The sequence below is a fragment of the Lontra canadensis genome, unplaced genomic scaffold (genome assembly GCF_010015895.1).
Source record: "Lontra canadensis isolate GAN:19392208 unplaced genomic scaffold, GSC_riverotter_1.0 scaffold48, whole genome shotgun sequence".
Lineage (NCBI taxonomy): Eukaryota > Metazoa > Chordata > Mammalia > Carnivora > Mustelidae > Lontra > Lontra canadensis.
In genome coordinates, this window is record NW_022631042.1 from 13,585,449 (window position 1) to 13,610,692 (window position 25,244).

The 25,244-nt window shown below is 44.0% G+C and overlaps 1 protein-coding gene across 1 annotated transcript in view; it reads right to left on the reverse strand.

Annotated features, from left to right (window-relative positions):
• LAMB4 (laminin subunit beta 4) overlaps positions 1-25,244 on the reverse strand; it is a 96,720-nt gene that overhangs the window by 64,075 nt on the left and 7,401 nt on the right. Inside the window, exons 2-11 of the mRNA XM_032873390.1 lie at positions 24,718-24,784; positions 19,903-20,060; positions 16,901-17,036; positions 14,332-14,405; positions 12,763-12,951; positions 11,766-11,829; positions 11,382-11,596; positions 10,199-10,319; positions 8,341-8,529; positions 2,200-2,379 (exon numbers count right to left, since the gene is read on the reverse strand). Coding sequence (XP_032729281.1) covers positions 2,200-2,379; positions 8,341-8,529; positions 10,199-10,319; positions 11,382-11,596; positions 11,766-11,829; positions 12,763-12,951; positions 14,332-14,405; positions 16,901-17,036; positions 19,903-20,060; positions 24,718-24,751 — 1,360 coding nt within the window. The 5' untranslated portion in view covers positions 24,752-24,784. The remainder of the gene's footprint in view (positions 1-2,199; positions 2,380-8,340; positions 8,530-10,198; positions 10,320-11,381; positions 11,597-11,765; positions 11,830-12,762; positions 12,952-14,331; positions 14,406-16,900; positions 17,037-19,902; positions 20,061-24,717; positions 24,785-25,244) is intronic.

Genomic DNA, 25,244 nt, shown 5'->3' on the forward strand with positions numbered 1-25,244 from the left:
AGGGCCAGATGCTTGCAGAGCGCCCGTGCGGTTTTGCTGGATGACACTTAGGAGACAAAGGAAAAGAAGTTGTGCAAGCAGGGCCAGGTGGCACAGTTACCCTAGTGATTCCAGGGGTGGGGTCAGATTGCTTGATGCAGGCAAGGGTTTCTGAGGGTCCTGGTGTTGTACCTGGTCGTTACCGATGGCTCCTTTTGTGGCTGTTGCATCTAATGTCTTTCTCTTCCCTCTCTTCTTACTGCCTAGTTACTTTCTCCTTTAATTGTCTCTCTCCTCTTTCTCTGCCACGCAGAGGCATCCCTGAGTCCTGCCTATGTTGTAAAGGCTAAGAAATTTACTACCAGAGCAAGATATACATTTCCCCTGCAGGAAAAAACCACTGTTTGTGGAAACAACCCAAATGTCCATCGGATGATGCTGAATGGATAGGTCATATGTGGACTCTCCACACAACGGAATATTGCTCCGCCATAAAAAGGAAAGAAACACAGACACACACTGCAACATGGATGAACCTTGAAAACATGATGCTAAGTGAAAGAAGCTGGTCACAAAGGACCGCATATTGGATCATTTCATTTGCATGAAATGCCCACACTGGGCAAATCTACAGAGACAGGTTGCCTAGGGCTGGGGGAAAGGGGGATGGGAGGGTGGTAGTTAGTCATGGGGCTTCTTTTCTTTTCTTATGGCAAAATACATTTCACCTAAAATTTACCATTTTTAAATACACCAACACTGTTGTGCAACCGATCTCCTGAACTCGATGCCCATGAAATACCACCTCCACCCCTTCTTCCCTCCCCCAAGCCCTTGGCAACCACGACTTTGTGTTTCCATGGACTTAGCTGCCCTAGGTACCTCATGGAAGTGGACAGATCATACAGTAGCTGACCTTTTGGGACTGGCTTATTTCACTGAGCCTAACCTCCCCAAGGTTCATCCATGCTGCCGCATGTATCAGACTCCCTTTTAAAGGCTCATGAATATTCTGTTGTATGTATATGCCACACTTTGTTTGCTCACTCATCCACGGATGGACACTTAGATCGCGTCTACTTTTCGGCTATTATGAACAATGCTGCTATGAACATGAGCGCACACATCTCTCCAAGCTTTTGGGTAGATAGTCAGACGTAGGGTATAGGGTTTCTTTCAGAGGTAATGCAAATGTTCTGAAATTGACTCTGGTGGTAGCTATTCAACTCTGAATAAACTAGAAATCACGAATTGTACTTCAAAGAGTGGATTGTATGGTATGTGAATTATAGCTCACTGAAGCTGTTACAAAAGAAAAAAAAACACACAATATTTGTCCTATTCTGGGAGGTCATCAGGTCAATACTGAACCAGGGAAACACTTGGGTGTGATGAGAGGTGTGATGGGAATTGGCTTGACTATATAATTCACTCTCTTGGAATTTAATGTTGCCATTCATCTCCAGAAGGTAGGTTTCTGCATGCTGCTCTCTAAACATGTAAATAATCTACAGTTCCTCACATGGGCAAAAATACAGAACATGATGCTGTGACCAAAGGGAAATTATTTCCCCAGGATTTCCGGGGGAATCTGCAGTTTTAGAAGACCTCAGGCAGCTCTAAATTTCTGTGATCCCAGGGCCAAGGGTCTCCCATTTGGCCCCAGAAAACTCTGAGGTTCTTCTTATTTCCCTGCAACCTCTCCCTTAGCTCTTTAATTTTTTTCTTCTCTTTGCCAGAGAATAAAGGACCAATTCCAGGAGGGGCATGAGACAAAAGGGGAAAAGTAATTTTAAAAAAGGAAAAAGAAAAGAAACCACCACTTGAAGATTGCTTAAGAAGTTATCAATCTATGCACAAATGCATAATGTAATTTAATGAATCTGTATAAGAGAGTCCAAGTCAGACGACCATTTTTCTAAAGGTTTCGCAACTTGGCTCTGAATTTCTTGGCATTTTCCCATGTTTGGCCCCAGTGGGGTAATGTGAGCGCCCCCTGCTGGTCCCTTATGATAACCTCAGCTCACCACCAAGAGAAAAATCAATCAACTAAAATTTGTGGGAGGGTTTTTTTGTTTGTTTGTTTTGTTTTGCATCGCTTTAGAAAACCCAGAGGCTGGCAATACCTTCAGTGTTTACAATGACCGAATTTTAGGGTTGACAGAGACAGCCCCAAGCTTTAAAACGCATCCGGCTGTTAGACTGCCGCTGCTGACTTACGCTGACAGCCCATGGGGTCGGTCGCATTCAGCCCATGGTGGTTGGGCTTGCACCGGTCACACTTGGCTCCTTCCACGTTCTCTTTGCACAAGCACTGGCCGGCCACAGTCCCCAAAGCAGGATCAGACTGACTCACACACATGCCACCCGATAAGGTCCCGTCTGGGTCACATTCACAGGCTGGGGACACAGACATGCATTCTCTTAGTTAATCGCAAATTGTGTGAAACCTGAGATATAAACATAGCATTTTACTCATGCTATAACTATTTTATTTTGTTTAAATAATTAAATATGTTTAAACAACTAGACTAGTGGGTGAGGGCTATTCAGATATGTCTCCCAGATTTCAGGCTTTGGAAAATGCTGAACAAATATATATATATATATGTATGTGTATATATATATATACATATACATACATATATATATACATATACATATATGTGTGTGTGTGTGTGTATACATACATATATGTGTGTGTGTGTGTGTTTAATTGTTTTTTTTATGGCTTTTAAGTGATTCTAAGGTAAGAGGATCAGAGGAAGATGGTTATTATGAAAACTGGATGTGAAGAGTATATTGATTATTTTGGGGGGTGACGTAAAGGTTTTGGAGCTAGCTAGAGATGATGATCATAAAACTTTGTGCTGTGCTGTACCTTTTAAAATGGTTAATTTTATGTCATGTCAGTTTCACCTCAATGAAAGAAAGATTAAAAGAAGACAATAGGGACGCCTGGGTGGCTCAGTTGGTTAAGCCGCTGCCTTCGGCTCAGGTCATGATCCTGGGGTCCTGGGATCGAGTCCCGCATCGGGCTCCTTGCTCAGCAGGGAGCCTGCTTCCTCCTCTCTCTCTGCCTGCCTCTCTGCCTGCTTGTGTGTACTCTCTCTCTCTGACAAATAAATAAAATCTTTAAAAAAATAAAATAAAATAAAATAAGACAATAAGACTCCAATGGTGAAAATGAAGTCCAGAGGCAAGTAAGCATGGGACTCTATAATGTAATACACAAATACAGATATATATACACAAATATGCAAATACAGATACACACACATGCATATATATCATCCAGGGTTGTGAGAAGAGAAAAAACATTACATAAAATGTCTACCAAATCTCTGAAATCTGGTTAAGAAAGTCTGTCCTTCCCCATCACAGAACAGTAAAGATAAATGTTCTCATTCTCTTTAATTCATCCTTGAGGGAGTACCTTCAAGAAAGAAAGGGCGAGAATAGAAAGAAGGGTTTATATCACTGTTTTCTTTTTGGAAATCTGCTGGCAGGGCAGAAGCTAGGACGAAGAAATTCTGCAAAATGAGATAGTCACCTATAGTCAAGGAGCAAACAAAAGAACCAACCCACCCCTACCCTCTTTTCTGTTCAGCAGAAACTTGAACGACTACAGGAAGGAGTACGCTATGAAAAGGGATACTGATAGTATGAATAATTCCAGAGGGAAGTAATAAAAGGCAGAACTTGATTTGAGTATAAGGAAGAGCTCTCTGACAGTTAGAGCTGCCCAGTAGAGCAGTGGCCCCTCATTTTTAGGGGTAGCGTCCAGGAGAGGCTGGAACATGTCATTGTCTGACAGACTCTTTCAATTTTCAGCTGTTATTGGATGGTGGCTGGTAATAAAATCTTATTATGGAAAAACAGCATTCGGTTCTGTTTAGTTTGGGAAAACCAGAATTTTCTTTTAATTAAATACATTTGCTTCTAGAAAGGAAGGGATAAGCCGGATGCATTTTAGAAGTAGCCCAAAGGAAAAAGGTCAGCTTTATTTGGGAGACACTCCAAAGGGTCAGTACTGAGCTCCAGAATATAATGTAATTAGGTACAGAAGTATCCTTTGGGGAAAGGATGTGGGTGAGGAGGTAGTAACTTTATACAGAAATAACCCTGTGTCATGTCCTTTAGGATAGAAGTCCAGTAAAATTTCTTGGAGTCACACAGCTTAACTCCAGCAAACTCACATCGTCAGTGGTTGAATTGACCAATCTTTGTGTTTTCTCCTGTATCGCATTTGACTGTGTTTTAATCACAGAAGACTTAAAATTAGCCGATCTTAGGCCTGGAATCTGATCATGTAAATATTTAGGCTCAAACAAGGACAATTTGGAGAAAATTTATATGAGAATGCTGGTCAGTCTTAATAAATGCCATTTGTACACTCATACTCCCCCACACATAAACATGTACTTAGGGAAAGTGGGGAGTCTCATGAAGGTTGTTTTTATAATCTCCTCATTTATCTTTCCTTAAAAGAAAAAAAACCTCCTTGTTTATAAAGAACTACTTCTTAATTTCATATCTGGGTACTAGTTTTCTTAGTTTCCTTCAGAAGTGACATCTTAATTCTATCTTTTTTTTTCTTAAAGAATTCATTTATTTGAGAGTGAGCGAGAGCAACTGAGAGAGAGCACAAGCAGGAGAAGGGGCAGAGGGAGAAGCAGACTCCCCGCTGAGCAGAGAGTCTGACCTCGGTGTGGGGGGCTTGAATTCAGGACCCTGGGATCATGACCTGAGCTGAAGGCAGACGCTTAACCCACTGAGCCCCCCAGGCGCCCCAACACGAAGTGGTTTTTAAGGAACAAGACTTTGGTTAACATGACTTTCTGGCTTAGTTACTTCTAATCTCTTTTCAGGTCCCTAGATTATCTGTTTCAAAACATTATATTTTCCCCTGATTCCACCTAAGAGAGCAATTTCTTCTTCTTTTATAAATGAATAGGGTTTAAAACAATAAAATACGTGTGTGTGTGTGTGTGTGTGTGGGTGTGTGGGTGGGTGCGCGCACGCACATGTGTAAGACAGTGGGGAGTGAATTACAGGTTTTGGTAAAAAAATGTAGGACATTTGAAGAAATTTTTTCTAAGAATTCATTTCTTTGTATCAATTTTAAACCGGTCACGTAAGGGAAAACGTTATGCAGTCAGGTACCTACTAAGTCATCTTTTTTCAAAAGCATTTTAAAATTTAAATTCAATTTATTAACATATACTGTATTATAGGTTTCAGAGGTATAGCTTCTGATTTATCAGTCTTATATAACACCCACTGCTCATTACATCACATGCCCTCCTTAATGTCTATCACCCAGTTATCCCATCCCCCAACCACTCCACTAAGTAATCTGAACAAAACCTTCGTTTATGCTTTTTCTACACTGTGAGGATTTAAAGCCTGAAATCTAGGGTGTTGTATATATTCAGGTAGTTTTGAATTACTTTTGTATATGACTTCATTTTATATATCATGATGATACAAAGTCTGAAGCTGTGGTTTTATAGCAAATCCTTCCCCCCCAAAATAACAAAATATTGATGAAACTGCCTAAGAGAGAGGATTTCTGGGTCTTGGGAGAGGCGACCTTCCCTGGGCCCTGGACATACGAACATTTTTTGCTGAGAGTGCCAACAATGCAAGTCCTTGACTGCTCTTCCCCCTGGGCCATTTCTCAAGGTTGTGTTTTCAGCAAGCTACCTTGGGGGATGAGGTAACTTCTTCCCCTGGACAAAGGACAGTCATGCTTCCCTTGAGATAAAAGCAATGAATTCCCCAAGCTTAGTGTTCCTTGGTTGGGGCATAAACTCATTAGGTATGCGGGATCCACCTGCCATCCTTTGAATGGCCCCATGGGACTCAGGGCCTGGGGACATGGGAACACACACCCATACAAGCATCTTGTTGCTTGCTGTGTCATGAAGTCCTTTGCCTTCCCCCCTGGAGTTTCATGTCTTCTGCCAGCATCCATAAAACAGTAACCAGCTCCTTGTCAGTCTGTGAGTAGAGTAAAACCTCAGACCCAGGAACTGGCTCTTGATATTGGAAATCAAGTTGGAGCACTTATCTATGCGGTATTCGACAGACAGCGGTGCTGGGACTGGAGCGAGACAAGCGACTTAACGAGGCGCTCACCACCACGTTAGTGCAAATGGCAGGTGTCAAACCCGTGCTTAAGTCACTCAGAGAGAGACAGAGAGTTCTCCCTGAAGCTTTGGGACCTAAGTGCTTGGCTTGTCTTGCTCTAGTCTCGTTCCTGCAGGGACGTTCAAATGAAAATAATGATGAGACAGCTTTTTGTTAGCAAAAACTGAAGTGGGACAAAACCCAGGGCTGGCCAGGATGCAGAGCAATAATACTCACACACGCTGGTGTGGGTGTTAACTGGTACCCCCACTTAGGGAATGATGTTGTTATCATGTAACTGACTTGAAAAATTTCATACCCTAGTCCAGTAATTCCCTTCTTGGTATGGCTCTTAGGGACAGGTTTTGTGCATGTGCACAGGGCCACATATACAAGAGTGTTTTTTGAAACATCAAAAGAAAAATGGCCCAATAGATTTTGTCATATTTATGGAAGAAAGAGCTCTATGCAGATATTACACACAGATACTGAAACTGGAGCCTGAGGGCTATGTGATAGGGATGAGTCTCCAAAGTATAATGTTGAACAAAATGATCAAGGATACATAGAGTGTGATACCATTTACCTGAAGTTTGAAGACATGCCAACATACATTGTTTGTACACAAGGACACGCAAAAATAGAAACACCAGCATTGTAATGATAATTGCCAAATATGTGAGTTTATCCACAGGAAAGTAGCAAATGGGGCAGGTGTGCACCTGGGGCCCGAGCAGCATCTGTATGTTCATCAAGGTCTTGCAGACGAAAGGGTAAGGTGTGTTTTGACACCGCTGCTTGTGGGCATAAGGGTGCTTATTATACTATTCTTTATTATTTGTATATGCATAAGATATTCCATTTTTAAAAGTGGAGATTTAAGACAAAATGAAAGATTTGTAAAGATTTAAAAAAAGAAGCAAGGTGGGGTGCCTGGGTTGCTCAGTCAGTTAAGCCACTGACTCTTGGTTTCAGCTCAGGTCACGATCTCAGGGTCGTGAGACTGAGCCCAGCATCAGGCACCATGCTCAGCATGGAGTCTGCTGAAGACTCTCTCCCTCTCTTGCTTTGGCTCCCTCTTTCTCTCTCTCTAAAGTAAATGAAGAAGAAAAAGAAGGAGAAGAAGAAGGAGGAGGAGGAGGAGGAGAAGGAGAAGGAGAAAGGAAGAGAAGAAGGAAGGAGAAGGTAGAACGAAGAAGAACAAAGAAGGAAGAAGAAGGAAGAAGGAGGAAGGAAGGAGGAAGGAGAAAAAGAGGGAAGAAGGATGAAGGAAAAAGGAGGAGGAGGTGGAGAAGGAGAAAGGCCATGTAGTTTATGCATCTTATCAGCAAAATCGAATTGTCTACAGCCAGACTAATGCTGCAGCCAATTTCACTATGGATCTTCCTCGACTTAAGGCAGGGCTCTGATAAACCCATCATAAGGCAAAAATTTAAGTCGAAAATATATTTAATACATCTAACCTACCAAACATCACAGCTTAGTCTAGCCTGCCTTAGCAGTGCTGACGACACTTACACTGCCTGACAGTTGGGCAAAATCATCCAACACACAGCCTGTTGTATAATAAAGCGTTGAACGTCTTGTGTAATTTACAGAATACTGCACTGAAAGTGAAAACGGAATGGTTGTGTGCGTACAGATTGGCTGTGGGTGGATTATTGGTTGTTTCCCTCCTGCCCAGCAGTGCTGCCTGGGAGCTGCCGCCCCCCCCCCCCCCCCCCAGCATGGGAGCGACGGTCATCCCCTTACGGCCAGCCTGGGGATAGACCCAAGTTCGAAATCTGAAGTAAGTTTCTACAGAATGCCTGTTGCTTTGGCAGCCTGGCAAAGTTGAAGCGTCCTAAGTAGAGCCAGCTGGCCAGGGTAAGTCAAGTCCTTGTGGTTTAACTACTCCCTCCCGACCCCCACTGACCTCCAGGACATGCAGGTGTCCACAGCATCCTCTGAAACCACATTCCCCCTCCTGGCTCAGTCAGGGCGAGTTTCCCCTCTTACCAGTGCCGGCCACTGCCTCGGGGCTACCAGCATGGACCTGGATCATTCGGCCCAAACCGTGCTGAGAACGAAGGCTCTTAGAGCTGCAGCGCTTTTGCAAGCCCCCCGGCCCCTAAATCAGGCGCTTTGGGGATGCTGCAAAACTGAGCAGGGGGCTTGGGAGGGAGGCCTCTCCGTCAGCCTTTGCTCACACATGCGGGAGAGACAGGCCCAAGGCCGGGGACTCACGGATGCAGGCGTACGGATCAGACATGGCCTTGAGTGGGTCCCTGTAGAAGAGGGGTCTGCAGCGGTCACAGTGCTGCCCCTCAGTGTCGTGCCGGCAGTCTTCGCACACGCCCCCGCTGCGGCCGCCGCTCCTCACATACGCAGTCATGTCGAAGTGACAGCGGTCAGAGTGGCTATTGCAGTGACAAGCTGAGGAGGGAGAGGGGTTATGAGAGATTGCTCAAGGTCTGGGGGACACCGGGACTGCGTTGGCGCCAATCACCGCAGCCGTGTGCCCCTCCATCTCCTGCCACTTCCCCTCTTGTTAGAGACACACCAAGCATGCACGGATTTTTTTTTTTTTTAAGATTTTTATTTATTTGGGAGCGAGTGAGAGAAAAAGAGATCACAGAGGGAGACAGACCTGCTGCTGCGTGGGGAGCCTGACAGGGGGCTCCATCGCAGGACCCTGGAATCAAGACCTGAGCCCAAGGCAGACCCTGAATGGGCAGAGCCACTCGGGCATCCCCAGTACACACAAACGAAAACAGGGGAACTTCAAAGGATCTTCCTGGTGCTCTCTGTAAAATGTGCTCCTGATGTTTAATATTTGCTTTTCCTTTTAATATCAAATAAACAAAAGTAAATCATTTAGGTGATCCAGAAGGCCTAGAATGCAATTTTTTTGTTTTCCAGTAAAGAACACTTTTACTGACTCAGGCTTTGTAAACTTGAATTTTTATTTCACATCTTCTGCGGGTCCAGGGACCCTCAGGTAAGATGTCAGAGTTGGGCCCCCACCTGCTTCTCCATCTCTGCGGGCAGCAGGAGAGCACGAAGGGTGGCCGTAGGTCATTCTCATCCCATGTGGGGCTCAGCCGGAGCACCAGCGGGAAAGGACTTCGGTGGTAGAATCTGTGCTGTATGCCTTGCTGGGGATTCCCTGTAAATAGCAAAATCTCAGGCTCCATTTTGCTGGGTGTGGCTCACTGTGGCTCTCCCGGATGGCACATTATCATGAGATGATAACGCCACCTTCCAGTCACCTCTTACTCCCTCACATCCTATCTGCGCACCCCCCCCACCTGACCTCTATCAGTCTGGGAAAAGAAACGGAGTAACAAGTTTGTATGGAAGTTCATCAAAATTCAGAGGTGGCAAACACATTACAAGAAACCCCTCTAACTTACAAGCCTAAATATTTCACAAAAAATACAACAGCCTGTCAGACTGGATCCTTGTTCTCATCTCTCCTGACACATGTGTTTAAGATCCAGTTCACGGGGGGCGCCTGGGTGGCTCAGTGGTTAAGCATTTGCCTTCAGCTCAGGTCATGATCCCAGGGTCCTGGGATAGAGTCCCAGGTTGGGCTCCCTGCTCACAGGGGAGTCTGCTTCTCCTTCTCCCTCTGCCTGCTGCTCCCCCTGCTTGTGCTCTCTCTCTTTCTCTCTCTCTGTGTCAAATAAATAAGTAAAATCTTAAAAAAAAAGAAAAGATCCAGTTCATGGACTGTATGATCATTCAGGAAAAGGGTAGGGATCTCCATACCAAACCTAGGCTTGCCAGATCCTGGCCCAGCCCTGTCTCCAATGACACTACCGGTCCGTGGCTCTGCCCCTCCTCCGGAAAGTGACCACATGACCTCCACATGACATGCATATTGTTTCGGGGTGTAAATTACTGCTCATGTTTGGTGTGAAGGCTTGAGAAGTCAGTATTCTTCTCTGCGAGGTCATGGGAGACATTAGGATATCCCACAGCCGGAGGCGGGAGGACAGTCCCTCACCCCTGCCGCCCGCAGCCCCACTGAAATGGACTAAACTGGCCTTTGGGCAGCGCAGAGCACCCTGGGTCCAGGCTGAGAACATTCCCCGTGTACCTCTGCACGTGCTGTCCTGGTGGCCTGCTCCCGGCCTCCACGGGGCGTCGTGGAAGAAGTCCCTGCACCTCTCACAGTTTGGGCCGTCTGTATTGTGCTGACAGACGCAGCGACCGTGAACCTGCGTGGTGTGGCAAGCGGGCTTTGCTGGAAGGATGCTGGGGTCTGTCGTGGAAAGGGAAATAGCAGGCCGGGCGCCTCTGTGGGACTTAGTGTCGCTTGCTGGTGACAGCACCAACCGGGACTAGCCTTTGTTATTTGTTCAACCAGCTCTTAAATTTTGGAATAAGTTTAAGAAATGCAATATATTTTTTGGCATTTCTGAGTTCTACTTTTAAGGCAACATACGGCAGACCACGCACCAGGGGAGACAGGATGGGGAGTGTGTGTGTGTGTGTGTGTGTGTGTGCGCGCGCACACGCGTGTGTGCAGAAGGTGGCTGAGGAGCATAAGGGAAAAGAGAGAATTAGAAAACAGAAAGAAGCTGGAGAAAAAGGTGTGATTCTCTTGGCTTTTCCACAAAATGCCGTGTACGTCCAAGTTCAAAGAGACAAGTTCTATTTCTAGTGAAATATGAGGTGGCTGACAGGGAAGCATCCCGCCTTGTCTGATCGTGGCTAACAGTTTACAATTATTTCGCGGACACACTCTCGGGACTCGGCATAAAAACACAATTCTCCTACTACATTCCTCTTTGGAGACTCTTCCCAAGCACGGGAGAGATCAGGGCTAGGAACAGTCATTCCCAGAGCAAGAACCTTACTTGGAGGGGCCGTTTCTGCAGTGACAGATTTTAGTCAAAGACCCTGGCATGGAGCAGAGGCTCTCTCACACAAGAGACCCCCCAGTCACTTCTGTGGGACCCTCCAAAACCAAATAAAACAAAAAGGGAGCAAGATGGGGCTCCCCTGAGATCATAAATGGTAAATGCTACTCATTAATTCATCTGTAGCAGAATCTAGAAGAACCTCTGGCCAGAGAAACAAAGTCCACCCCCTCTCTCCGCCCCCCTGCCCCCTGCCCAGCTGGTGCAGCAGGCCAGGCTGAATGACACCTGTGCCCATGCAGAGCTGTCCCTCCGATGGTGGACCCCCCAGAGAGAGTCTCATCTACATCCAGCGGCAGCACAGTGAAGGGAAGGTAAGAGCAGCTGGGTGCCCTCTGGGATGGCTCAGGAACTCACCATCCTGGGAGGGCTGAACACGTCTCCCCGCACCTTCTGTGCTGGGCCACACTTGCTGGCGTGGCCGTTGCAAAAACAGCTGCCCCGCACCACCATCTTATACAGAGCGTAGTAGTAGTTCCCCAGGGACTCATTCTCCCTCCTTCGGAGCAAAGTGTCCCCCAGGGTATGGAGTTTGGTAAAGTTTATCCTCAGATTTGTTAATGTCACGAGGTCTAGAAAAAGGAAAAACAGCAAAGCAAAGCACACTTAGGTGGCCTCAGGTCAAGGGCCCCTCCCGGACTGACAGCCCCTTCATGAACTATAGACCCACAGTGACGAGGCATACGCCACACCCGGAATTCTAGAAAAGGAGCTTGTGCGAACACAGAGAGTGAGTCATACCCTGGATGTAGGGGCTGTAAGGGTTTGCAATTTCAAAGCTGGGATCCAGAACTTTTAAAACGACCTGTAAAACAAATATAGGTAAATGTATATGCATTTTATCCAAAACAGCCTTATTAAATATACTCTCTAAGAAGAGATCCTGACCGTGCAAAAGGGCTGAGCCATTGCCTCTCCCACCTAAAATACAGATTGTTATTTGGGTTCTCACATGAATACAAGTCCCAAGAATAGAAATGAGTGAAAGATCTTAAACAGTCATTCTGGCTCTTTATGCCCAAGTGGTCCATGAAGGATCCAGAAGAGCTCATGGCTCCTGCCCAGGGTTGGGGTAGAGGGACGGGGTGATAGTTCAGTCGGTCATCATCCTTCTGGATCAGGTGGGGAATTCTAGAGTCTGTCCTCTGTCACCAGTTCTTTCATTCTAACTGATAAAATAATACAGCCCAATACCACTCCCACCCTGACTCTCTGCCAGGCACCAGCTTTGCTCAGAGGAAGCTCCTGGAAGGTTCCAGCTGGGTGCTGGTTGACAGAACATGGAGAGAACACAACTTAACCAGGGCAGCCACTAGCCTATAGCAAAGGGTTAAAAACAGAGGCTCCTTCCTCTGTGGGCCCTGTGCCCTGGTGCCCAGCCTGGGTCTCAGTTCCCACTCACCCTCAGCTGGGCTCTCTTGCAGAATTACTTTCCTTTTCTTTCTTAAGTAGACAAGGGGCTTGAACTCATGACCCTGAGAGATCAAGACCTGAGCTGAGATCAAAAGTTAGAGCTCAACCAACTGAGCACCCAGGTGCCCTGTGCAGAGTTATTTCCTATAAGGTAATTGCTATTTATCTGAGCTCCATTTAGACACCTTCATTCTTAAAAAACAAAAAAACAACAGCTTGAGTTCTATTTCAGTAAACACTACCTAAGTTGTTTTCATTTAAATGAACCACAGGAGCTAAAAAAGTTTTCATTTCTACCAGAGAAATCCAAGAATGGAAAGGCTACCTCGCCACCAGTGGAGGGTTCGATATCCGAATATTTAGAGTCACAAACAAGGTCTCCCACTGCCTGGGCCTGGCCCGAAGAGATATTTGGAAAGGAAGCGGCACAGTCTTTCGCAAAATATTTGAGTACTTTCCAGGTGTGTCCATAGTCCGCGGAACGTTCGACTAACATCGCAGCAGGCCGAAAAGTCTAGGAAAACATGAGGTAAACTCGTAATGCTTCACAAAGTCAGATTTCGTTACCCACTTCAGATCAAACTTTTAGATTTCCTAGTCTCCATTTTTCAAACTTTATTTGCATCTTTGAAAATCTATCATACAATGAACATACAGAAATCTCTTTCCAATCAGGGGTAAGCTTTCATCCCTCTGTACTTTGTTAATGCCCAGTTTCCATGTTTTAGCCCGGTGCTTGGCCGAACCCAGGAGCCCCCAGCTGGGGGTGGAGGCTCTACTCACGATTTGCCCCTCCTTACTGAGACATCCCTAACCTCTGCCCCGTGGGACCCTCTCCTAGGGCCACCGCCTGCCCGGTCCCACTCTCCTCACTCCCACTTCTAATAATAATAAGTCCCTTTTGTTGTTTTCAAAAAAAACACAAACTTTATTCGAGTATTGCCTCGAATCTGGTTCCATTTAAAAGATGTGTATGGGCTGTGTGAATTATTCATTGAAGACAGGAGAGCCTGTCAATTTTTAAAAAGCCAATGTGATTGATACTTTACAGCGATTTACATGTGGTTTTCTTTGACGAGAACACTTTTCTAGGCAAACTCCTCCAACACCTACCAGGAGGCTGATTCTGATTCCTAAGTGCAGAGTTCATCTCCTCAAGGATCCCACCAGCATTCTGAACACAGTTAGTTCCTGCACTCACCATTTTTGTATTATGATTTTTAAATCTCTATGTATGTTCATATCCTTGATTGGACTGTGAGCCCTTTGAGGGCAGACACTTGTAGGGCTTTTTAAAATTTCATTTTTAACTTATTTTCATTTTTTATTACCTTAAGTCTGCTTCTGGCCTGATGACAAAATTAGAATTTTGATGAATGATTTGGGAATGACTGCAGCCCAGGATTTCTTTGGCATCTAACTATCCTTAGTAAAGACCCTTTCATTTTTCTGCCTCTTTTGATAACAACCTTTCTGGATTTCCTTAAATAATCTCCACTTCCTGCCTTTTTCTCCTTAAATATATTTTTCCATTTCTTGCAGTCCCTATCACCCCAGGACTTGGAGTTTTCCTTTCCGCTCTATCTTGTAAGATTTCTTTCTTTCTTTCTCTCTTTCTTTCTTTCTTTCTTCCTTCCTTCCTTCCTTCCTTCCTTCCATTCTTTCTTTCTTTTTTTCTTTCTCCTGTTGACCATCTAAGTGATTAACTAATGAACGGCGGGGTTTTTGTTCTTTTTGTTCTGTTTTCCGCTCAGGAACCAAAACCCAAATGACAAAGCTTCAGTAGAGATGTACAAAGCCCTCTGTGCTCTGCCAGGAAGCAAGGAAGTGCACTCCCAGGCAAGCCCACATCTGATAGGTAGATAGAGGGGGCAGAAAGCCCACATGTCTGTACCTTGAAGGTCAGAATGAGGTGGCTGAACTGAAATAATGCTTCTAGGTCCAATCTGATGCTGACATGATCAAGACCTAAAGAAAAATCCAGAAAGAAGAAAATGAGTGATTTCGAGAGACCCCTATTGATCACATTAATCCCCCCTGTGGCTTGCCCCTAGTAAAAACCATTGAAATCACATAGCTGGGGATCCACACTCTTTCCCAGTGGTCTCTGCCTGTGGTTTCCCATAACACTCCATGTGCAGGAGAAGGTCTATTTGAGAGCAACACAGGGTTTACCGGGACCATGCGCCACATTCATGTTATGGTGGCAGGATTACATCCCTGCAAGGGACTTCCGGGAGGGTCCCCATAGGTGGAAGGCAGGAACGCATGTCCTTCAACTCACCTCTTGACCGCGTGTGCACTTAACGGGGAGCTAGCAAGCCAGAGCCGGGTAAAACCGACAGACACACCCTATTCTTTCAGCAGCTGCTTGATGATCACTTGGCCTAGTTTCATTGTCACTGAGCCTAAAACAGAGCTGACCTATTCCTCTTGGAGCGAGGCTCTGTGGCTCCCCGGGGACGGAGGAGGAGAGGTAGCCCGGCCGGGACTCTGCCCTGAGAGAGTTAGCGGCCCTAGACCTGCAGCCTGGACGTGGAAGACCAGCCCCACTCCGGACCTAACGGAAGCCCTGATTGCTCTAGAGCAGCCCTATCCTGTGGGAATAGAAGTCACACGAAGTCACACGAAGTCACACGTGTCATTTAAGATCTTCTAGCAGCCACACGTCAAAAAGTACAAATAATCAGGTGAAACTAATTTTAGCGTATTGCACCCAATATATCAAAAGCAGCCTCATTTCAACATGCGGTCAACGTTTTTGAAAAAATTAATAATGCTCTCTGTTAACTATTAACAATGCTTCATTTTTTCCAAATGAAGTCTTAGAAATCTGGAGTGGTTCTACACCGCGAGCACATCTCCCTTCCGGTCAGCCGTGTCCTAAGTGCCCTGGAGCACATGTGGCGAGGGGCTCCAGGATGGGACAACAGAGCCCCGAGAGCAGTAACTGGGCTGTAGAGAATGGGAGGCCGTTCTCTTTGGGGGTGAATCACGTGGGAGGGTTTGCTGCTCAGAGGGCAGCCCCATTCCTGGCTCTGGGTCAAGGGCGCCTCACCCTTTCTAGAAAGGAGATCTCCTTTCCCCTCTTGAAGTTCTTGGCTGAGAACACTTGTTCTATGCAAACCTTGTCAGAGGGGCGCTCCCTCCATGAGGAGATGCGGGACAAATGCTGGACACATGGTTTAAAAGAGCTGTTAAGCAGGGCGCCTGCGTGGCTCAGTCTGTTGAGCATCTGCCTTCGGCTCAGGTCACGATCCCAGAGTCCTGGGATCGAGACCCACATCAGGCTCCCTGCTCAGCGGGAGTCTGCTTCTCCCTCTGTTCCTCAACACCCTGCTTGTGCGCTCGCACGCTCTCTCGCTCTCTCTCAAAAACAACAAAAAAACAGCTGTTCAGCAAAAACAGCATCAGTGAAGGCAGGTGGCTGTGGCAAAGCCAGTCCATGCACTAAGGAGAGCCCAGCTAGAGATGAGTAACTGGAATCCCAAATGAGCTGGCATTTTAGTAGACACCAATCCCCTGCTTGCCCGATGGATGGCATAGAATAAGAGCCTCATATTATGTTTGCCCTATATATTATCATCCTACACAGTATTATTATTCCCATGATCCCCAACGGCCTAGGATCCACTGTGGGAAATCTGCTTGGGTGTCTGAAGAGGATGGGGGACTGTAGCCCAAGTACAATGTATAGAGATGTGGCAAGTGGAATTATTTGTGGGCTGAGGGTCCCGGGTGGGTTAAAGAGGAGCCACGCATGAGGGAGCCGGCCTACATCCACTCCAGCACGTAATGCCCAAGGCTGGGGTGGGACGTGAGGAATCCCTGTCCAGTCCTGATCGGGGCACCTCGGAAATGCGGACAGTGAGGGCCGACAGAAGCCTCACTACCCCAATCGTTCATGAAAAAGGAAGGGCACCGATCCAGGAAAGGAAAGACCTTCAGTTAGTACCAACTATCCTTTCAATTCAATTTTTATATGAAAATATTTGGCTCGCAGCAAGAAATGAAATGTTCTTTTTCTCTCTCCCCGCATGTGCTGCAGAAGGAAAAAGTTCTCGGTGCTAACCCTCAGATTTCCCCCAGGACATCCTTAATTCTATGTACACCCGTGTGTTTCATATTAGCCTTGATTTACCAGCACCTTGTAAGTGTCTTGTTTTGTTTTGTTTTGTTTTTCCACAAGGAACAAAAGGATGCACAGGTATTTTCTTCCCGCACATGGAAAGAGTGAAGCACTCGGGAGTTAGATGCTTAAAATACACTGAATTCTCTGGAGGAAAATAACCTTTCCTGAAATGAAAATCCCGTCTGTTCTTATACACAGTCTTACACTCTCCGTAGAGACTGTTCCATTCCAACAGGGCTCCTGGCTGTGAAATTTTTCCGATCATATAGCGCGAAAGACATCTTATTAAAAATATAGAGAAATGAAAAACTGCAAAGTAACTCAGTCGTACCATTCTCAGATTGCCACCATTTCCTTCCTCTCTCTGGTTCAAAACTTGTAATTACATTCTCAATGTTGTGGCTGAGGGATGCGGAGTAGGGGTCGTATGGAAATCTCGAGTCGCAGATGAAGCATTTTTGCTCCCCCTGGAAAAGACCATCATTTAGATCACAAATAAAGAGTCATAATTACTTATTGTTGATCTGAATTTAAAAACAAGCTGTACTTGCTATATTTGTCTTTCAATCTGGCTAAAAATAAAGAGCAAAGGAAATAACAAGACATCAATGTTTCCATCAATAGGTACTTAACAACAATGACAGATGCAATAAAAATATGACCCAGAAATTTTATAAATTGATATATTTGGGGTAAAAATGCAAATTCATAGTTTCACATATATTTGTCTTACACAAATTTACTAATCGTTGTCCTACACAAGAGGCGGATGACCTGGAGGTTACGTGACACTATAGAGAAATAGACAGGATACCGTCTTTGAGTAGGGATTACTTTCTTTAGTTAGAAAAAGACTATTTGGCAAGAAATTAATGAAACACTTGGCCACCAGGTTTTCGGCAACCATCCTCCTTTCTCTCTCAGACATAGTTTTTGGCAGAAAAACTTGCGGTCACCAAAACCTCTACGTCATGGGTTTTGTAAAAACACGTGGATTTTATAAAAGATTCTCATTGAACTTGTAACAGGGAGGCATGCCCCCTTGTCTTGCAGTCTAGAAGGTCTTACCAGTGAATTGGAACTCCTTAGCTTGGGATGGACTTCCAAAGATTACAACAGTCAATACTGGCCTTCGAGTTCGCCCAATTTAATGCATCTATCAGCCACATTTAAAAATCGAGTTGTCCCTGGATTCACTCAACTCTACCTACACTCTCTCCTTGATCTTCCTTGAGTTCACCAGGAACTTAACTGCCCTCCAGTCTTGACACAAGCTGTTCTCGGCTCCCCTCTTCTCCAGCCCTCAAATAGTCCCATCTCTCGCTCCTTCCCTTCTTTGGGGGCTCTGTTTAACTGCCCTCATCTCAGGGAGACGTCTGCCTAAAATACCACCATCTCCCTACCCTTAGGGCCTCTGCCACTGTTTGTTTCTTCCTCTGCTTTGTGATATTTCCTAAGCCCTTATCATTACTTGATACTGATTAGATATTGTTGGATTATTGTCTGTCTCCATCATTAGAATTTAAGTTGAACGAGGGCAAGGACTTTGTTTTATATAAGGTTGTATCCTCCTTACCTAGAACAGTGTCTGGCACATAGGAGATGCTCAATAAAACTTGTTGACCAAATGCATGGTGATTTTGATGACCATTTTAGCTAACATCTGTCAAAGTAAACCAGCCTTTCAAGAGAGCCATATAATCTCTTTAGAATAACTGACCATTATAAGCCTTATACTTACAAAAAACACCAAAATGCCTTTTGGAAATTAAGGAGCAATGGAAGTGAAGCCTATTCTGCATATGGGGGGTCTTGCCCCAGACCAGTTCTGAAAGAGCAGCAGAAACCCTATGATTCCATCAAAAGATGTCAAGACTTCAAAAGATTTCCAATAATACTATGGAAATAATTGGGGGAAAATGTTTAATTTGGGGGTTTATTCTGTAAATATTTTTAGAAACCTAGTCTTTGATGGACCTGGCTACATGGGCTGCTTAGTTGCAGTTAACCAGATGGGGGAGTCCCAACCTGGGTAACACTGTGGGTCATGTAGCCCTACCCAGAACACTTGGTCAGCCTGAAGACATTTTGAGATTTTTTCCCCAGCTCTAAGATTTTAAGATGTCTGGCATTCTTGAGACAAAAGAAACCTTGAAGTCTGATTTACTTCTACTTTTGGTGGTGTGACTTTGAAAGATAGGAGTACCACAACCTAATTATTTTCAGAGTGTGTCATGAGTTGGCTATGGCAACAGCCAGCAAAATGCCAATGGTTGGAGAACAAGATGGGTGATGTCAAAGATGGAGTGTTTCTAATACTAGAGTTGAGAACCACTTCTTTGGCCAGAGGGCCTGGAATTAGTGAAGTCACTGGAAGGGCCATCCATCCCACCTGGCCTAGAGTTGAACAAAACTTCTATTGTGTCATTTCCCTGCACATGTAGAGACTCTGCTTTCTGACACAAGTCCCTCCCAAACTTAGAACAGCGCTAAGCGCTCAGGTATTGTCTCCACTTATTTATAATCATCCTCTTTTACTAGAAACCAATTAGAATACAAAGCATTTCCCAGAGACCTCCAGGAGTTGCTTTCAATGAACAATACATGGAAAAGCCTGGGCCACTAACATTAGGCTTATATCCAACTTCCTTCCTGCACATCCTCTTAAATAGAGGGTTGACGTGATGGCCCCAGGCTCCTCGGCAGGTAGGATACTCAGATGACCTTGGATGCTCGTACTCCTTCCAGAGCATGAAGAAGAAAATGACCATAAAGCAGCTGGTCCTTTTATGAAACTTGTCTTTAAGGGGCGAAAAAGGCATGAAAATATGTTCATATTGGGATCTTTTGGCCTTTAGATAAGACAATTTCCAAGTGGCATTGCGAGGCTGGCATGCCATCAATTTGATGTCCTTACAACCACCCCCATCCCTGAGGCAGGACAATGAGAACTCATATTTAGCCTAATGGCCTTGAGACCCTGAGGGATCTTTGCTCTTCACTGATTGTTCAACTAAATTTACTCTCCAGGAGTCACTAATGCAGCTATGAAGAACAGTACACTGTATAGTAATTGCCTTCAAAGACTGAACCAAGGAGGCTTTTCTGTCTAATCCCAAAGGTAAAAAGAAAGAGATGAAGCAGATCTTCCCTATTTCCTGATCAGTCCAGGGCTCCTGGACTTGGAGTCGTTTCACCTGTGCCTCTGATGTTCAGGAAAGGGTGATGTGTCCTCCTTTCATGTTGCCGGGCTGCCCCCACTCCTGATACACTTGGAAAAATCCATGTCATCAACAGAATAATATCCTAACAAATAAACAAGGACCCACCCACCTCGAGGTAGCTGAGGATGCAGTATTTCTGGGCTCCGTCCAGCCCGCAGGTAGAAGAAGCCGTGAGCTGTGCGCTGCGACCCACCAGGAGATCACCGGTGGTGGGGTGACAGGAGCCCCTTTTGCATTCATCGTGGGCTTTCATGTAACTGAACAACCCTTGAACACAACAGACACGTTGCATACAAGGCAGTCTAAGGGTAGCAAAAGGCTTAAAGAAGCAACCGGTTAAGTTGGAAAGTTAAGAGTCCTATTTATTTTTAAAATAAAAATTGATGCTGTTGTGCCCTTGGCCTAATGGAAATCTCTTAGCCTGCCAGGTTTACCCTCTGTGTTCATGACTCCACCTGGGCCAGCCTGTAGCCAGTGACTGATGGACACAACTCATAAGGCTGGCACCACTAGCTCAGGCTGGGGGCAACTCCGTGGTGTGGTTTGTGCTCGGAACCTTTCATGGAGGAGGTTGAAGCCCCACTCCAGCTGGGACCATGTCCTGCTCCCACCTCCTCACTCTCTTACTCCTCAGAGTCTTCCCTCACTAAATCACTGACACATAAATCCCTGTCTCAGGCTCTGCATGGAGGAAACCTACCTTGAGACAGCCTGTATGTACTAGAAATTTTATAATTTCTAGTTATGCACATTATGACAATAATGTGCATAGACACCAGGAAGGAAAATCTTAATCTAGCCTCTTATACCTATTGTTCCAACCTGTACAAAGTCAATCAGAGAATTTAAGAAATCCTTGGGAAACAACTTTCTCTTAAAATAGGTAAACTCAACTGACCCCCTTTATAACCTGGATTGCTGGGTTTGGATTCACCATGGAACAAATCATGCCCCTTTGGGATATTGTGAGAGATGGAGTTCCAGACCCACGCAAAAATGCCCAACTGATTTTTGAGGCACCAAGGCAGTTCAAAGGAGGAAGGCTAGCCTTTCAACAATAGGGCTGGAGGAACAGGACACCCACAGGCAAGGAAATGAACTGTAACCAATACCTTGTACCTTATACAAATATTAACACAAAATGGGCCTGGACTTTAGTGTAACATATAAAACTGTAAAGCTATAAAACTATAACACATGGGAGAGAGTCTTTGAGACTTAGGACTAGGTGAAGATTTTTAGGATTGACAACAAGAGCATGATCCGTCCAAGGAAAAATCGATAAATTGGACCTCATCAAAATAAAAATTTTGCAAATTACACTGAATGAAAAAAGCCAATTAAAATGTTATGTACTGCATGGCTCCATTTCTTGAAAGACAGATTTATAGAGATGGAGAACAGATTTGTGGTTATCAGGGATTAGGGAGGTAGGGAGGAGGGTGTGGACAGAAAAGGGTCATACTAGGGCTCCTTGAGGGTAATGGAGCTGTTCGGAATCTTCAGTGATCGTCACTCAAATAAAACTACATAGAATTTAATACACACACATGAGTGGGGGTAAAACTGATACAATCTGAATAAGGTCACTTGACTATAACACTGTCAATTTCATTGTCAATTTCTTCATGGGGAGGCATGGGGGGTGGGATGGGGGGGTTACCATTGTGGGAAACTAGGTGAAAGGCGTATGGGCTCTCTCTGTGTTATTTTGTACAACTGCATGAGAACCTGTAATAATCTCAAAAAAAAAGTGCAAAAGCCCACAGAATCCTCTGCCCCTTCAAAATCACTCCATCAGCCTCTGGACAGTAAATCAAGTAAACTGTACACTCTACAATAATATGCACATACATGGCCTGTTCTAGCTGCTCTTCTATACTTTTCCCTTGAGACACAGAGATTTATGTCAAGCCCTGATTCCAGCAGACAGGAGAGGGATGGGCATAAAATGGAAAATCATTTCCATACTATGGAATAAGCTTGGTTTCTCTCCAGCTTTCTCAACTGTAAAACAATAAGAATTTTTTTATGGTCTTGTTTTGCATTGCAAAATCCATTGCAGGGGTTTCTTTCCTTCAACTTTTCCACCAAAAATAGAAGCTATTGAAAAGTAGTGTTTTCTTTCTTTTAGGTCCACATTTCCCATATAAACTATTCTTTTCATCTGGTCATTTTGTGATTATTATCAGACATTAATACACAGATCACAGTTCTATAGCTAAGAATATGACACATAATGTCTCCTTCCATGCAGGTTACCAGATCCCCCTTTGGACAAGGAATTTTCTGTCTTCACTCTCATTGCAAAATTACTCTGATTCCAAAGCAAAGACACAACAGTGCTTTCTCCTTCTTGAAGATAGATAACGTGCAAAAAGTTAGCACCGTTGCATACTTTTGTTTCATTGTATAATAAATGATCCTAGGTTGGTTAACATGGATTTTTTTTTCCTTTTATTCACCCAATAACCCAAACCCAGATCTCCTTTTATCTGTAGGATAAATTACCAATCAGAAGTTTGGACTCCCAAAGACAGAGGCTTTTAAAGACAAGGTCAGATTTAAAAATCTCTGCTAATGCTGCTACGTGTGGATTAGCTAAGACTTCCCTTCCAGGGATTTATTCTTCTAGACAAGTTCCATCCTGAATTCTTTTATTGGAATTGCTGCCTTAGAGGTTTAACATGTTTTTATAACTTGACTTGGCCTAACTTGTTTTGATCAGATGTGTACTTTTCAGAAATAAAAGTATCCCAGGACTTAGGGAAATTGAACTATTATTCTTGTAATAGTCTAAATGAAAATATGAATTTCCGGCCTCAAATACTTGGCAAAAAGTGGCTAGCAACATAAGCAGTTAAAGCTTCATGCCTGAACAGAGACAGCCTTAGCAATACCCTTCCTGAGTTGAAATTTTCAACTGCCAGATTATCCCATTAGCAACAGGTTGGAATTGATTCAGAGAATAAAGATCCTTATGTCTTTAGAGAATCAATGCATTCCTCAAAAACAACATGCATTTTGAAGATAGGATCTGGTTAAACATGAACTTAGAGTAGACCTGGTCATTTAAAGAAAATGCACAGCTCCATAAAGCATCATTTTGTAGAAATGACAGTTATTATATACTCTCTCATTTTGTATGTTGTTCTCATTCTCTTAAACACGTGGGATGTTTTCATATACTTTAGAGTTCACGTTGGAGTTTAAAGGCTGTAAACATACACACACATTACTTACTTTGGGTAAGAAAACTTACAAAGAATGTGTGTTAGGTAAGTTCTGTACTTTGTTTCTAGTTCCTAAAACCTGGTCAATGCGCATATTAGGATTCTTTCTCTGAATCTTCCTTAGAAGGCAAGACTAAGCGCTTAAACAGGCTCCAGTTCTTATAGAAATGCCTGTGGTTGAACTACAAACCAGAAAATGCCCAAGCTGATGATATGGTTCATAGTTTGACTACAGGCAATCCTAGAGATTTGGGTTAGATCAGGGTAAGCTTACAGCTGGAAACCCAGGATCTACTGTACTGAGGTCTTTTCTTTTTCTCTTCTTTCTCAAGATATTTTTAAAATATTTTATTTATTTATTTGACAGACAGAGATCACAATTAGGCAGAGAGGCAGGCAGAGAGAGAGAGAAGGAGGTAGGCTCCCTGCCAAGCAGACAGACCGATGTGGGGCTCGATCCCAGGATCCTGGGATCATGATCTGAGCTGAAGGCAGAGGCTTTAACCCACTGAGACACCCAGGAGCCCCCTCAAGACTTTTTTTTTTAAGTAATTTCTACACCCAACATGGGGCTCAAACTTACAACCCCAAAATCAAGAGTGGCACGTTTCCCCCACTGAGCCAGCCACATGCCACGAGGTCCTTTTCTGCCCAAGCTAATTTGGTTTTGAAGATCTTTCATCCTAGAGAAAGGTCTCCTGATGGAGAAGGGGTCTCTGAGCGACCGTGCTGTGGTTTAGGATTTTGGCAAGGTGTGGGGAAGTCATCCTATATGGAGGTTCAGCGATCCACAGTGCTTGCTTCTGATTTTGCACGCGAGTTTAGTCCCAAAAAGAGCACCCGAGGCAGATGTAGAGGGAAACAGCTCTTTTCTGACCGTCTGAGGCCAGACCTAAATTTCATTGTCCTGGGGGAGAGGCAGTGTAAAAGTCTCTGCTCCCAGCAATTTGTGGCTCATCTCCCCAAGGCAGAGAATTTCCAACAGAGAACAAATGAGCATTTCCTTCTTCGAGCTGTTCTTTCCTCCACCACCAGCAAATCTAACTGGGAGATTGCCTCGGGGTTTGGGAATAGCAACATTAAAACATGAGATTCTTCATTGCTGCCATGAAGAAATTCAGCATGAATCTTTGAAGAGAAGATTCTAAGCAATTTAGTTAGCACTTAGTAACTAGAAGCAAAGCTGTTTCAGAAAAGTCAGGATCAAAGAGCGTAATTGTTGGAAACATCCTCTCTATGACTAATGTAAATTATTCTCAGTTTATTAAAGATGGCAGAGGTGTGGAGGATTTGGCCCTTCAGTGGAAAGCTGCTGCTGCTGCTTACTCAGAAGAGGGAATTTTGCCTGTAAATTCTTCACAAGACCTCATTACTGGGACAAGTGCTACATTCAAATGGGCCTCTATTTAAAAATTAAAATGCATTCTACTTGTAAAGAATCTAAAGTATTTTTACTTTCCTCAGTATCTTACTTATCTGCTGATAGTAATATTCCATTAAAGTTTGTTGAAATAGCTATGTGTGTACTATGTGTGGAATTTTCTAGTTACTGGTGGCAATTACGCAACAGAAGAACCATGAGAGCATACAGAACAGAAAAAAAGAGGTGGATATGTTTTTAAAAATCTTTACTAAATATTTCAGAACAATTCAGTAAAAGAAGAAAATGGATTTTGACCACTAATACTCACCAAGGTGCAAAAAAAAGGCCAGTTGAAATTGCATTCTTTTGTCAGGAGCTGATTAAATTCAATTTTGCTAGGGTAAAAAAAAAAAGAAAAGAGGTTAAAGTCAATCACTGACAGAATCAATAATTGCCATTAATTTTCAATGATTTGAAAATTTGACGATTCTTTAGGGGCACAAAATATCTACAGTGTCCAATTTCTTAAAAAGTAGGAGTATATAAAATTTTTACCCAATATTTGTTTTCTATTTTCTTGAATTCAAAGAATACAATAGTTTGTAGGAGCTAATATGAAACAAATATGCTTTCCTTTGTATATTTTTATTTTAACCTATTTTTGCCCTTTTATTGTTTAGAAAAAAATTTTTAATTATGCAATCAAGATGTACTCATTCTTGAAAAAGTAGAAAAATCAGACAGGCAAAGTGAAGGAATTATTATCCGTAGTACTACCGCCCAGAGACAGCAGTTAATATCTTGCTGTGTGTTTTTCCATAGTGCTTCCCTTTCACATAAGAATTTTTAAAAAAT